Source organism: Brassica rapa, chromosome A01 (genome assembly GCF_000309985.2).
Source record: "Brassica rapa cultivar Chiifu-401-42 chromosome A01, CAAS_Brap_v3.01, whole genome shotgun sequence".
Lineage (NCBI taxonomy): Eukaryota > Viridiplantae > Streptophyta > Magnoliopsida > Brassicales > Brassicaceae > Brassica > Brassica rapa.
In genome coordinates, this window is record NC_024795.2 from 2,394,501 (window position 1) to 2,407,228 (window position 12,728).

Genomic DNA, 12,728 nt, shown 5'->3' on the forward strand with positions numbered 1-12,728 from the left:
ACCAAATACTTGTGAAACACGTAAGAGTAGGTTTGCAAGTGGAACCATATATAGGAGATGAAGAAGAAAAAAAACAGTTTCAAAACACCAAACGAACACAAGACAAGAAGCAAGCCACCACTAAATTAGTACGAGAGTGCGGATAAAACACCAAACAACACAACACAAAAAACAATCTATTGTAGCCTAGACATCATCATCCAGTTCCTGCCATTCATGAAATAAAACAAATGGTTTGAACATATGATTTATTTAATAAAATGTATCAAACTTGACTTACCTTTTCAAAACGGGCAAGTTTCTCTTCAAGACGCTTATCCTCCTCATCAAAAAATCTGTGAACTCTGTACCAATCCTCTCTTCGCTTGAAAACATCTGAAACATCCATTCATTGGAAACAGGAAAGCAAAATAGTTACATTCTAGAGAATTAATGTTGGAGACATAATTCAAAAATACCATACTTATGTTAGCTTTGACGAACCATCCACCAATGAACGCTAAACCAAGAACTAATTTGTTCTGCTCCTCCCAAGCATGCTTGACCCTTGAGGACAGGGGAGAAGAAGCTATGGATGAGATCCCTCTCCGACCATACTGCAGATCTCGACAGACACAGACAATACTACAATCATGAATAGAGAAATATAGAGGGAGGATCCGGAATAAAAAGAATAATTCTTAGCTTAACCTTGGCCAAAACTGTTTGCGAGTGCTTCATCATCATCTTTTGTTCCGTTGAGTGCTTCCTTTGGGTGTAAAATTAGGGCTTCGCTTTCCTGTGTTAGTTTATTTACTTGTGGCCCAAATCAAAGCACTACCCGTGAATCGATTTTTGTAATAAATATATCTTCTATGTATTTTATAACTCTACAAATTGACCATGTTTGTTCTTTTACGTTTTTATAAAATTTCTTTTAAAAAACTCTGTTTTCTTTTTTTTTTTACTAAAAAAAAAATCTGTTTTCTTAGCAAATTACTTTCATAAGTTAATGAAAATTTGGTAAAGCCATTCACAAATACTACGTTGTTAAACGGATTTTCTTATTTTAATTTTAATTTTAACGATTTTAACTACTTTTTAAAAAATGCGTGTTTCAATTTTTTCTTGTTATGAATTCATTACTTAATAATGTTCAAGTGATCTGTAAGTGTATTTTTGCTATTTTTTACCTTTAAACTGATTGTAGCCTTGATCAAAAAAAAAATGATTGTAGCCAACTAAGATTCTGAATCCAAAACCGGCTCATTCTACAAAAATAGCATAAATACTTCTCTTATTGCTAATGCTCAAGATGATCTCGATATCCCCAAGTCTCTTGCAAAGAAGGTGCCTGCGGTTGAGGCACCAAGTGCTGAAGATCATCACAGTGGGAACAATATTCATCAGACTATGAGCCAGTGAGACGAATGTTCCAAAACTCTCTTCACCCGTAAGAAAAATCTCTTATTGACCCAAGGAGCAAGTGTTATAATAAGTGTATCTTGTTTGTTGTGTTTGTGTGTGATGAAAGGTATCAAACTGGTTTAAATGCGAGGGTAAGGCTATGGAAGCCGATGATAGAAGGACATGTACGCAGAAATGAACAAGAGGAAGCTGAGTAACACTCATCTTCAAGGTGGCAATGGAGGAAGTCTTATTAGAGTGCCAAAGTCTGTAATGATGAGCCAAGAAAGGGACAAAATAAGAGAATGATTGTGTTACAACTTTGTTTACGCAAAATCGCTACGTATTAAGATTGTTTTTGACTTTTTTGTTATAATTTTTTTTTTGGGTGTAAATGTTAAATTCATACCAAAGGCTTTTTGTTTTTTACAGAGTTGTTGCTTAGCAACTTATTACATTAGAAGGGGGATAAAAGACATTTGCTGTTATAATTGTAATTGTATATACAGCTTGTTCTTTTATCTCATAGTATATTTGCTGTTTTGTAATTTGCATCATGTGTTATCAACTTATCATCGTCTAAAAATGTAACAAGTTCTTGATTGTCTTCGGCCAAACTTACGAAACACAGCGGTTTAATGTCTGTTTTACGCGTTTTACGAAATCAAAGCTATGTAGTTCTGCTCCTTGGAGGTTTGCAATTGCTTGGGAGGTTCTCTGTTGTGGTCAGCATTGGAGCTTTGTGTCATCTGTGGTCAGCATTGGTCAGCATCTGTGTCATCTAAATTGAAATTTGAGTGTCTTTTCCATCTAGTGACAGGTTGTGTGAGAAAAAAGCTTATTGCTTAGATTATACATTTCTCTAAATGAAAGCTTGAGGACTTTTGTGTTTCAGCTTAGATAGGATTTCACCAACAATGCCAAATCTGCTATTGCTTCTATAAGAGGATTGTCAGAGCTACTAAATCATCTGGTCGGGCGGACCTCACACTTCTATTCCCTGCAGCGGCTCAGGAAGCTAAACATTTCAGAGCACAAAACCTAATCTTAAGGGTGGAAATTTCATTTTCTACAAAACAATTCTCCTCTAGCCACAATCTAAGCGCCACATATAACAGAAATATTTTATAAGACACAACCATGAAGTAGTTATTACAGTGATTGGCAGATAATGTGTTCATCAACGGCTGCAAACATAGACAAAACAGAAACAAACAGACGCAACCAATTACCGTCACTTGGTTTTCTCTTTAAGAGAGGAAATCCACTTGCCCCTCCTGGCCTCCATTTTTTCCAGACGTTGGAGACCTTTAACGAAGCGCTGAAATTAAAATGAGAAGAAGACTTATATAGGAAAGAAAGAAGAAGAAAAAGATTTTAACCCAATCCCTTGAGGTTATTTACCTCTTCATATTCCCGGAGCCCCTTAGAGACGGGGCTTGTTGTCACACCACCTGACGAAGACGGTTTTTAGTGAACCCAAAAAATCTATATATATATATATATATATATAAAAATATTACAAACCACACACCGAGCAGGAATCCAGCACCACCAAAGACCGCTGTGAAGCAGTATCGATAAACTTTCGAGACAGCTAACAAACAAAAAGTTGATTCCAACGAGAATTAGAAACAAAAAATTTGACTTGAGGAGAGATATTGATATGCCAATAAATAATGAGATACCTTTCTCACTCACGGATGAAAAATCACGACACTGCAGCCTAGCTCCCCTTGCGGCAAGACTGCATAATTTATTCATTCAACCTCAGTGAACAGAGACAAAAGCAAAATAAATATCAAACACACCCAGAGACAAAGATCTCTCTGGATTACCTTAGCCAAGGTGTTTCCCAGGAACGGCAACATCTTCTTTTGTCCTCGTCGAATTGGAGAGCCTAGGGTTTTCAAGATTAGGGATCTTAGTTCCAAATTTATTATTAAAAAGTGTTACTTCCCTGCTACACACGGCTCAAATCTATTAGGATTTTTTTTAAATATTATTGGACAAAAACACATAGGCAATAATTAGTGCTGGGTTTGCGGGTCAACCCGCCCTGACCCGCTGCGGATTGAATCATTTTTTTGATTCAAAAAATCGACCCGCATAACTCACAAACAAAAAAATTTCTACCCGCAAAAACCCACGGGTAACCCGCTTAACCCGCGGGTAATATTAATTATATTAATTATATTAAAAATAATTATTTTAATTAAAAATAATTATTATATAGTTAAAAAATATTATTTTTAAAAAATTATATTAAAAATTCATTTCTCACTTTAAATCTCTCTTGGGCCATTTGGGCCTATTAAAAAATCAGATTCAATTCCCACTTTTTTTTTTCCTTTGGGCCATTGGGTCCAAGTTAAAATAATTTTTTTTCAACTATTCTTAATTATTATTTTTTTCTTTTCTTAATATAATTTAAGCATTCATAAAAATAATTGAATTTTTTTATTGAAAAGTATAAATCTTTATTAAAAGTATATAATTTTTTAATTAAAATATTAACCCCATAATAAAATTAATTTATCAGAGTTATACCAACTTAATTCATTAAAAAAATAAAGTTTAATTTTTTTTAACATAAATAGTCATTTAAAATGAAATACGATAAATAAAGATAAAAAATTTAATTCTTTTATAAAATAAAGCACAAATATATGAAAATGTGACATTTACTAAATATTTGTCAATTGAAAAAAAAAACAAAAATAAACCTGCGCTTTGAAAGCGCGGGTCAAAATCTAGTAGAGTATTACAATAACAACAATATAAAGAGTTTTACCAAAAGAACAAAAAATATAAAGAGTATTATGATGGTTGAGCAGAGCTGCAGGTCCTTGTCATCTTCTTTCATGTTTGTTCTCTCCATTTATAGGAAATATGTCATAGAATGTACTTAAAATAAAATTGAGTAAAACAGAGAAAATTTGATATCTAGATTTGTATTAATAAGCCATAGAAAACGTTATATTGATTATGATTGTACATGGATAAACGTAATGTATGTAAACGTAAATTTTATATCATTGCTGTAGGAAAAAAACCGTAAGATTTATAACAATGAAACACTTACTTCTTCCTTTTTGATAATGTGATGTAGCTCCTTATTTTGTAATTCAACCACAAATGAAAAGTAAATATATAATTTTTTTTTCTTCGGGAAGCACCATGGTATAAATTTTGTTTGTCAGATATATAACGTAGAAAAGAAAGCAGAGTAGGTTTGCAACATATATATATAGGATGGAGATGAAGAAGAAAAAAAAACAGTTTCAAAACACCAAACTAACACAAGACCAGAAGCAAGCCACTATTAAATTAGTACGAGAGTGCGGAAAAAACACCAAACAAGGCAACACAAAAGACAATCAATTGTCGCCTAGACATTATCATCCAGTTCCTGCCATTCATGAAATAAAACAAATGTGGTTTGAACATATGATTTATTTAATAAAATGTATCAAACTTGAATTACCTTTTCATTACGGGCACGTCAAGACGCTTCTTCTCATCATCAAAAAATCTGTGTACTCTATACCAATCCTCTCTTCTCTTTAAAAGATCTGAAAGATACATTCATTGGAAACAGGAAAGAAAAATAGTTACCTTCTAGAGAATTAGTGTTGGAAACATCTATAAAATTAATTCAAAAAACCATACTTATGGAAGCTTTGACGAACCATCCACCAAAGAACGCTAAACCAAGAACTAATCCGTCCTGCTCCTCCCAAGCATGCTTGACCCTCGTGGACATGGGGGAAGAGGCGATGGATGAGATCCCTTTCCGACAATACTGCATATCTCGACGAAACAGACAAGACTACAATCACGAATACAGAGAAATCGAGAGGGAGAGATCCGGAATAAAATATGATTCTTAGCTTAACCTTGGCCAAAATCATTTGCGCGTGCTTCATCATCATCTTTTGTTCCGCTGAGTGCTTCCTTTGGGTGTAAAATTAGGGCTTCTGCTTTCCTTTGTTAGTTTATTTACTTGTGGCCCAAATCAAAGCACTACTCGTGTTTCCTTGAATGATTTGAATCAATTTTTGTAATAAATATATCTTCTATGTATTTTATAATTCTACAAATTGATCATGTTTTTTTTTTAAGAAAAAAATCTCTGTTTTCTTATCATATTATTTTCAAAAAAAAATTATATTGCTAATTTGTTTTCATAAGGTAATGAAAATTGAATCTTGAGGGTGGTAAGTTCATTTTCCACAGAACAGTTCTCCTCTAGCCCCAACCCGAAAATGCTATATCATATCGCTCTTTAGATTCTCATATACCGCAGGTCATCCGTGAGACCAACTCATGATTGGCCGATAAAGCAGAAGCTCTTCACTTTGGATGTTATGTACTTTCCCGACAAACCGAATCCTGATAACTGTCCTCAAGATGTGTATGGCTCTCTTGTTGATGCTGTAGGACATGTTTCAGACATGTCTAATAAGTCTTCCAAGTTATATTTGGTTCAACGTACAACATGTGGATCGTCTTGGAGAAAATAGTGAGTTTCATGCATATCCATACGTAGAAGGTGTTGTTGGTCTTAGTGAACCAATAATATCTACAATCGGTGGCAAAGAAGATTTCCCAAGAAACGAACTCTCGTTAAGTCTTGCCACAGATGTTTCTGATGAGTGCTCGGAGACAAGTCTTTGTGCTGCTTAAATCTACTAGAGGAACCTCAGAGCAAGCTTCTTCCAGCAGCAAACACGTTTCTAATAACGTCTCTCAAGTGATATTTGGCTCAAAGTACCTTCACTCCGTTCAAGAAATACTATCTCATTTCGCCACATACTCCCTCAACGGCATAGAGACTAATCCTCAATGCTACTTTTCTTCTCGAGGAACCGAGTCAGAGGGTACAAACTCAGCCTTTGTCTCATGTTATGAGAATCTAAACGAGTTTCTTGATGGCGGTTCGCAAAGAAGAGCATTAGAAGCAAAGAAAACCCATCTCTTGGATCTTCTTCAAATGGTATAATAATATATATTAACACATTTTTACATAAACTAAGAAATTATTTACTAATTACTGAAAGTTTTTTCGAGTTGATTTTTGTCTTCAGGTGGATGATCGATATAGTCATTGCGTTGACGAGATTCATACGGTTGTATCAGCCTTCCATGCAGCAACCGAGTTAGATCCTCAGCTACACACCCGGTTTGCACTCCAAACCGTCTCCTTCTTATACAAGAACCTGAGAGAGAGAATCAGCAAGAAGATACTCATGATGGGAACGGTTTTGGAGAGAGGCAAAGAGAAGTCTCAAGAAGACTCAATCTTCCACCAGCATTGCCTTCTTCAGCAGCTAAAACGTAAGAACCATCAGATTTGGAGACCGCAACGAGGCTTGCCTGAGAAATCAGTCTCGGTTCTACGTACATGGATGTTCCAAAACTTTCTTCACCCGTAAGAATCCTTTTAAATCTTTATTAAGCCTACTTTTTGATGATATTGGTAGCTAAGCAAATGATATTAATGTATTCTCTTTGACTACAGCTACCCGAAAGATTCAGAGAAACATCTTCTTGCTATACGTAGTGGATTGACAAGAAGTCAGGTATGTTTTGACTTTAGACGCACGTATGTTTTGTTACTCAAATCCAAATAGCAAGTGACATAAGTGTCTCGTTTCTTGTGTTTGTGTGTGATGAAAGGTATCAAACTGGTTTATAAATGCGAGGGTAAGGCTATGGAAGCCCATGATAGAAGACATGTACGCAGAAATGAACAAGAGGAAGCTGAGTAACACTCCCCTTCAAGGTGGCAATGGAGGAAGTTTTATTAGAGTGCCAAAGTCTGTAATGATGAGCCAAGAAAGGGACAAAATAAGAGAATGATTGTGTTACAACTTTGTTTACGCAATCGTTACAACTTTTACCACGTATTATGATTGTTTTGACTTTTTGTTATAATTGTATATACTGCTTGTTGTATCTCATATATTGCTGTTTTGTATTTGCATCACTTGTTACTGACTGTTACCAACATATTATCGTCTTAAATTTAACAAGTTCTTGATGTTAAAATACTTGTGAATACGACCAAATACTTGTGAAACACGTAAGAGTAGGTTTGCAAGTGGAACCATATATAGGAGATGAAGAAGAAAAAAAACAGTTTCAAAACACCAAACGAACACAAGACAAGAAGCAAGCCACCACTAAATTAGTACGAGAGTGCGGATAAAACACCAAACAACACAACACAAAAAACAATCAATTGTAGCCTAGACATCATCATCCAGTTCCTGCCATTCATGAAATAAAACAAAATGGTTTGAACATATGATTTATTTAATAAAATGTATCAAACTTGACTTACCTTTTCATTACGGGCACGTTTCTCTTCAAGACGCTTCTTCTCATCATCAACAAATTTGTGAACTCTGTACCAATCCTCTCTTCGCTTGAAAACATCTGAAACATCCATTCATTGGAAACAGGAAAGCAAAATAGTTACATTCTAGAGAATTAATGTTGGCGACATAATTCAAAGAACCATACTTATGTTAGCTTTGACGAACCATCCACCAATGAACGCTAAACCAAGAACTAATTTGTTCTGCTCCTCCCAAGCATGCTTGACCCTTGAGGACAGAGGAGAAGAAGCTATGGATGAGATCCCTTTCCGAAAATACTGCAGATCTCGACAGACACAGACAATACTACAATCATGAATAGAGAAATAGAGAGGGAGGATCCGGAATAAAAAGAATAATTCTTAGCTTAACCTTGGCCAAAATCGTTTGCGAGTGCTTCATCATCATCTTTTGTTCCGCTGTGTCCTTCCTTTGGGTGTAAAATTAGGGTTTCTGCTTTCCTTTTTTATTTTTATTTACTTGTGGCCCAAATCAAAGCAGTATCTCTTAAATTTATTGAATTGATTTTGATAAATATATCCTCTTATGTATTTTAACTCTATAAATTGATCATGTTTGTTCTTTTTCGTATTTATAAAATTTCTTTTAAAAAAACTCTGTTTTTTTTTTTTAACTAAAAAAAACTCTGTTTTCTTAGCAAATTATTTTCATAAGTTAATGAAAATTTAGTAAAGCCATTCACAAATACTAATTTGTTAGCCGGATTTTCTTATTTTAATTTTAATTTTAACTACTTTTTTTTTAAATGCGTCTTTCAATTTTTTCTTTTGATTGCTAGGTTAAGAAATATGATATATATAATGCTTTGGTTTACCAATGGTCTGATTCAATTAAAATCAATACAAAACCAACATTTAGAGAACCGGGTCGTTACAGTAAGGCTATGGAAGCCGATGATAGAAGGACATGTACGCAGAAATGAACAAGAGGAAGCTGAGTAACACTCACCTTCAAGGTGGCAATGGAGGAAGTCTTATTAGAGTGCCAAAGTCTGTAATGATGAGCCAAGAAAGGGACAAAATAAGAGAATGATTGTGTTACAACTTTGTTTACGCAAAATCGCTACGTATTAAGATTGTTTTTTGACTTTTTTGTTATAATTTTTTTTTTGGGTGTAAATGTTAAATTCATACCAAAGGCTTTTTGTTTTTTACAGAGTTGTTGCTTAGCAACTTATTACATTAGAAGGGGGATAAAAGACATTTGCTGTTATAATTGTAATTGTATATACAGCTTGTTCTTTTATCTCATAGTATATTTGCTGTTTTGTAATTTGCATCATGTGTTATCAACTTATCATCGTCTAAAAATGTAACAAGTTCTTGATTGTCTTCGGCCAAACTTACGAAACACAGCGGTTTAATGTCTGTTTTACGCGTTTTACGAAATCAAAGCTATGTAGTTCTGCTCCTTGGAGGTTTGCAATTGCTTGGGAGGTTCTCTGTTGTGGTCAGCATTGGAGCTTTGTGTCATCTGTGGTCAGCATTGGTCAGCATCTGTGTCATCTAAATTGAAATTTGAGTGTCTTTTCCATCTAGTGACAGGTTGTGTGAGAAAAAAGCTTATTGCTTAGATTATACATTTCTCTAAATGAAAGCTTGAGGACTTTTGTGTTTCAGCTTAGATAGGATTTCACCAACAATGCCAAATCTGCTATTGCTTCTATAAGAGGATTGTCAGAGCTACTAAATCATCTGGTCGGGCGGACCTCACACTTCTATTCCCTGCAGCGGCTCAGGAAGCTAAACATTTCAGAGCACAAAACCTAATCTTAAGGGTGGAAATTTCATTTTCTACAAAACAATTCTCCTCTAGCCACAATCTAAGCGCCACATATAACAGAAATATTTTATAAGACACAACCATGAAGTAGTTATTACAGTGATTGGCAGATAATGTGTTCATCAACGGCTGCAAACATAGACAAAACAGAAACAAACAGACGCAACCAATTACCGTCACTTGGTTTTCTCTTTAAGAGAGGAAATCCACTTGCCCCTCCTGGCCTCCATTTTTTCCAGACGTTGGAGACCTTTAACGAAGCGCTGAAATTAAAATGAGAAGAAGACTTATATAGGAAAGAAAGAAGAAGAAAAAGATTTTAACCCAATCCCTTGAGGTTATTTACCTCTTCATATTCCCGGAGCCCCTTAGAGACGGGGCTTGTTGTCACACCACCTGACGAAGACGGTTTTTAGTGAACCCAAAAAATCTATATATATATATATATATATATAAAAATATTACAAACCACACACCGAGCAGGAATCCAGCACCACCAAAGACCGCTGTGAAGCAGTATCGATAAACTTTCGAGACAGCTAACAAACAAAAAGTTGATTCCAACGAGAATTAGAAACAAAAAATTTGACTTGAGGAGAGATATTGATATGCCAATAAATAATGAGATACCTTTCTCACTCACGGATGAAAAATCACGACACTGCAGCCTCCCCTTGCGGCAAGACTGCATAATTTATTCATTCAACCTCAGTGAACAGAGACAAAAGCAAAATAAATATCAAACACACCCAGAGACAAAGATCTCTCTGGATTACCTTAGCCAAGGTGTTTCCCAGGAACGGCAACATCTTCTTTTGTCCTCGTCGAATTGGAGAGCCTAGGGTTTTCAAGATTAGGGATCTTAGTTCCAAATTTATTATTAAAAAGTGTTACTTCCCTGCTACACACGGCTCAAATCTATTAGGATTTTTTTTAAATATTATTGGACAAAAACACATAGGCAATAATTAGTGCTGGGTTTGCGGGTCAACCCGCCCCGACCCGCTGCAGATTGAATCATTTTTTTGATTCAAAAAATCGACCCGCATAACTCACAAACAAAAAAATTTCTACCCGCAAAAACCCGCGGGTAACCCGCTTAACCCGCGGGTAATATTAATTATATTAATTATATTAAAAATAATTATTTTAATTAAAAATAATTATTATATAGTTAAAAAATATTATTTTTAAAAAATTATATTAAAAATTCATTTCTCACTTTAAATCTCTCTTGGGCCATTTGGGCCTATTAAAAAATCAGATTCAATTCCCACTTTTTTTTTTCCTTTGGGCCATTGGGTCCAAGTTAAAATAATTTTTTTTCAACTATTCTTAATTATTATTTTTTTCTTTTCTTAATATAATTTAAGCATTCATAAAAATAATTGAATTTTTTTATTGAAAAGTATAAATCTTTATTAAAAGTATATAATTTTTTAATTAAAATATTAACCCCATAATAAAATTAATTTATCAGAGTTATACCAACTTAATTCATTAAAAAAATAAAGTTTAATTTTTTTTAACATAAATAGTCATTTAAAATGAAATACGATAAATAAAGATAAAAAATTTAATTCTTTTATAAAATAAAGCACAAATATATGAAAATGTGACATTTACTAAATATTTGTCAATTGAAAAAAAAAACAAAAATAAACCTGCGCTTTGAAAGCGCGGGTCAAAATCTAGTAGAGTATTACAATAACAACAATATAAAGAGTTTTACCAAAAGAACAAAAAATATAAAGAGTATTATGATGGTTGAGCAGAGCTGCAGGTCCTTGTCATCTTCTTTCATGTTTGTTCTCTCCATTTATAGGAAATATGTCATAGAATGTACTTAAAATAAAATTGAGTAAAACAGAGAAAATTTGATATCTAGATTTGTATTAATAAGCCATAGAAAACGTTATATTGATTATGATTGTACATGGATAAACGTAATGTATGTAAACGTAAATTTTATATCATTGCTGTAGGAAAAAAACCGTAAGATTTATAACAATGAAACACTTACTTCTTCCTTTTTGATAATGTGATGTAGCTCCTTATTTTGTAATTCAACCACAAATGAAAAGTAAATATATAATTTTTTTTTCTTCGGGAAGCACCATGGTATAAATTTTGTTTGTCAGATATATAACGTAGAAAAGAAAGCAGAGTAGGTTTGCAACATATATATATAGGATGGAGATGAAGAAGAAAAAAAAACAGTTTCAAAACACCAAACTAACACAAGACCAGAAGCAAGCCACTATTAAATTAGTACGAGAGTGCGGAAAAAACACCAAACAAGGCAACACAAAAGACAATCAATTGTCGCCTAGACATTATCATCCAGTTCCTGCCATTCATGAAATAAAACAAATGTGGTTTGAACATATGATTTATTTAATAAAATGTATCAAACTTGAATTACCTTTTCATTACGGGCACGTCAAGACGCTTCTTCTCATCATCAAAAAATCTGTGTACTCTATACCAATCCTCTCTTCTCTTTAAAAGATCTGAAAGATACATTCATTGGAAACAGGAAAGAAAAATAGTTACCTTCTAGAGAATTAGTGTTGGAAACATCTATAAAATTAATTCAAAAAACCATACTTATGGAAGCTTTGACGAACCATCCACCAAAGAACGCTAAACCAAGAACTAATCCGTCCTGCTCCTCCCAAGCATGCTTGACCCTCGTGGACATGGGGGAAGAGGCGATGGATGAGATCCCTTTCCGACAATACTGCATATCTCGACGAAACAGACAAGACTACAATCACGAATACAGAGAAATCGAGAGGGAGAGATCCGGAATAAAATATGATTCTTAGCTTAACCTTGGCCAAAATCATTTGCGCGTGCTTCATCATCATCTTTTGTTCCGCTGAGTGCTTCCTTTGGGTGTAAAATTAGGGCTTCTGCTTTCCTTTGTTAGTTTATTTACTTGTGGCCCAAATCAAAGCACTACTCGTGTTTCCTTGAATGATTTGAATCAATTTTTGTAATAAATATATCTTCTATGTATTTTATAATTCTACAAATTGATCATGTTTTTTTTTTAAGAAAAAAATCTCTGTTTTCTTATCATATTATTTTCAAAAAAAAATTATATTGCTAATTTGTTTTCATAAGGTAATGAAAATTGAATCTTGA

The 12,728-nt window shown here is 34.0% G+C and overlaps 3 protein-coding genes, 1 long non-coding RNA gene and 1 pseudogene across 8 annotated transcripts; 1 reads left to right on the forward strand and 4 right to left on the reverse strand.

Moving 5' to 3' along the window:
- Positions 1-21: 21 nt before the first annotated feature.
- Positions 22-5,426, reverse strand: LOC117132190. Of its 3 annotated transcripts, none has more exons than XM_033286003.1 (4): positions 5,286-5,426; positions 5,059-5,191; positions 281-375; positions 22-207 (listed from the first exon to the last, which is right to left on the reverse strand). In XM_033286003.1, exons 1-4 carry the CDS (start codon positions 5,319-5,321, stop codon positions 187-189), a joined length of 285 nt encoding a protein of 94 aa, XP_033141894.1. In that variant the 5' UTR covers positions 5,322-5,426; the 3' UTR covers positions 22-186. The 3 variants fall into 3 exon arrangements, with proteins under 3 accessions (XP_033141894.1, XP_033141890.1, XP_033141889.1); XM_033285999.1 differs by lacking the exons at positions 5,059-5,191; positions 5,286-5,426 and adding exons at positions 464-596; positions 691-911; XM_033285998.1 differs by lacking the exons at positions 22-207; positions 281-375 and adding exons at positions 4,425-4,798; positions 4,874-4,961.
- On the reverse strand, positions 2,419-3,239 carry LOC103850180. The gene is made up of 4 exons (XR_004455747.1): positions 3,225-3,239; positions 2,921-3,133; positions 2,791-2,840; positions 2,419-2,707 (listed from the first exon to the last, which is right to left on the reverse strand). It is a non-coding gene; the product is annotated as an uncharacterized LOC103850180 (long non-coding RNA).
- Positions 5,427-5,777: 351 nt separating the features above from the next.
- Positions 5,778-7,378, forward strand: LOC117132184 (annotated as a pseudogene).
- Positions 7,379-7,432: 54 nt separating this feature from the next.
- On the reverse strand, positions 7,433-12,553 carry LOC117132191. 2 transcript variants are annotated; one of them, XM_033286016.1, is made up of 4 exons: positions 12,413-12,492; positions 12,186-12,318; positions 7,736-7,830; positions 7,433-7,661 (listed from the first exon to the last, which is right to left on the reverse strand). In XM_033286016.1, exons 1-4 carry the CDS (start codon positions 12,446-12,448, stop codon positions 7,641-7,643), a joined length of 285 nt encoding a protein of 94 aa, XP_033141907.1. In that variant the 5' UTR covers positions 12,449-12,492; the 3' UTR covers positions 7,433-7,640. The 2 variants fall into 2 exon arrangements, with proteins under 2 accessions (XP_033141907.1, XP_033141898.1); XM_033286007.1 differs by lacking the exons at positions 7,433-7,661; positions 7,736-7,830 and adding exons at positions 11,552-11,925; positions 12,001-12,088 and having other exon boundaries at positions 12,413-12,553.
- On the reverse strand, positions 9,546-10,484 carry LOC117125771. Of its 2 annotated transcripts, none has more exons than XM_033285987.1 (5): positions 10,352-10,484; positions 10,206-10,260; positions 10,052-10,114; positions 9,922-9,971; positions 9,546-9,825 (listed from the first exon to the last, which is right to left on the reverse strand). In XM_033285987.1, exons 1-5 carry the CDS (start codon positions 10,382-10,384, stop codon positions 9,670-9,672), a joined length of 357 nt encoding a protein of 118 aa, XP_033141878.1. In that variant the 5' UTR covers positions 10,385-10,484; the 3' UTR covers positions 9,546-9,669. The 2 variants fall into 2 exon arrangements, with proteins under 2 accessions (XP_033141878.1, XP_033141882.1); XM_033285991.1 differs by having other exon boundaries at positions 9,546-9,838; positions 10,352-10,461.
- Positions 12,554-12,728: the final 175 nt, after the last annotated feature.

Excerpts from the sequence above, each read along its gene's own strand:
- LOC117132190 (XM_033285998.1), bottom strand. The coding sequence starts at position 5,321 with ATGATGATGAAGCACGCGCAAATGATTTTGGCCAAG. Across the intron at positions 5,192-5,285 it reads CGCAAATGATTTTGGCCAAG|TATTGTCGGAAAGGGATCTC; the intron begins GTTAAGCTAAGA and ends CGAGATATGCAG. Across the intron at positions 4,799-4,873 it reads GACGTGCCCGTAATGAAAAG|GAACTGGATGATAATGTCTA; the intron begins GTAATTCAAGTT and ends CATGAATGGCAG.
- LOC117125771 (XM_033285987.1), bottom strand. The coding sequence starts at position 10,384 with ATGTTGCCGTTCCTGGGAAACACCTTGGCTAAG. Across the intron at positions 10,261-10,351 it reads TGGGAAACACCTTGGCTAAG|TCTTGCCGCAAGGGGAGGCT; the intron begins GTAATCCAGAGA and ends TAAATTATGCAG. Across the intron at positions 9,972-10,051 it reads TGGTGCTGGATTCCTGCTCG|GTGGTGTGACAACAAGCCCC; the intron begins GTGTGTGGTTTG and ends CGTCTTCGTCAG.
- LOC117132191 (XM_033286007.1), bottom strand. The coding sequence starts at position 12,448 with ATGATGATGAAGCACGCGCAAATGATTTTGGCCAAG. Across the intron at positions 12,319-12,412 it reads CGCAAATGATTTTGGCCAAG|TATTGTCGGAAAGGGATCTC; the intron begins GTTAAGCTAAGA and ends CGAGATATGCAG. Across the intron at positions 11,926-12,000 it reads GACGTGCCCGTAATGAAAAG|GAACTGGATGATAATGTCTA; the intron begins GTAATTCAAGTT and ends CATGAATGGCAG.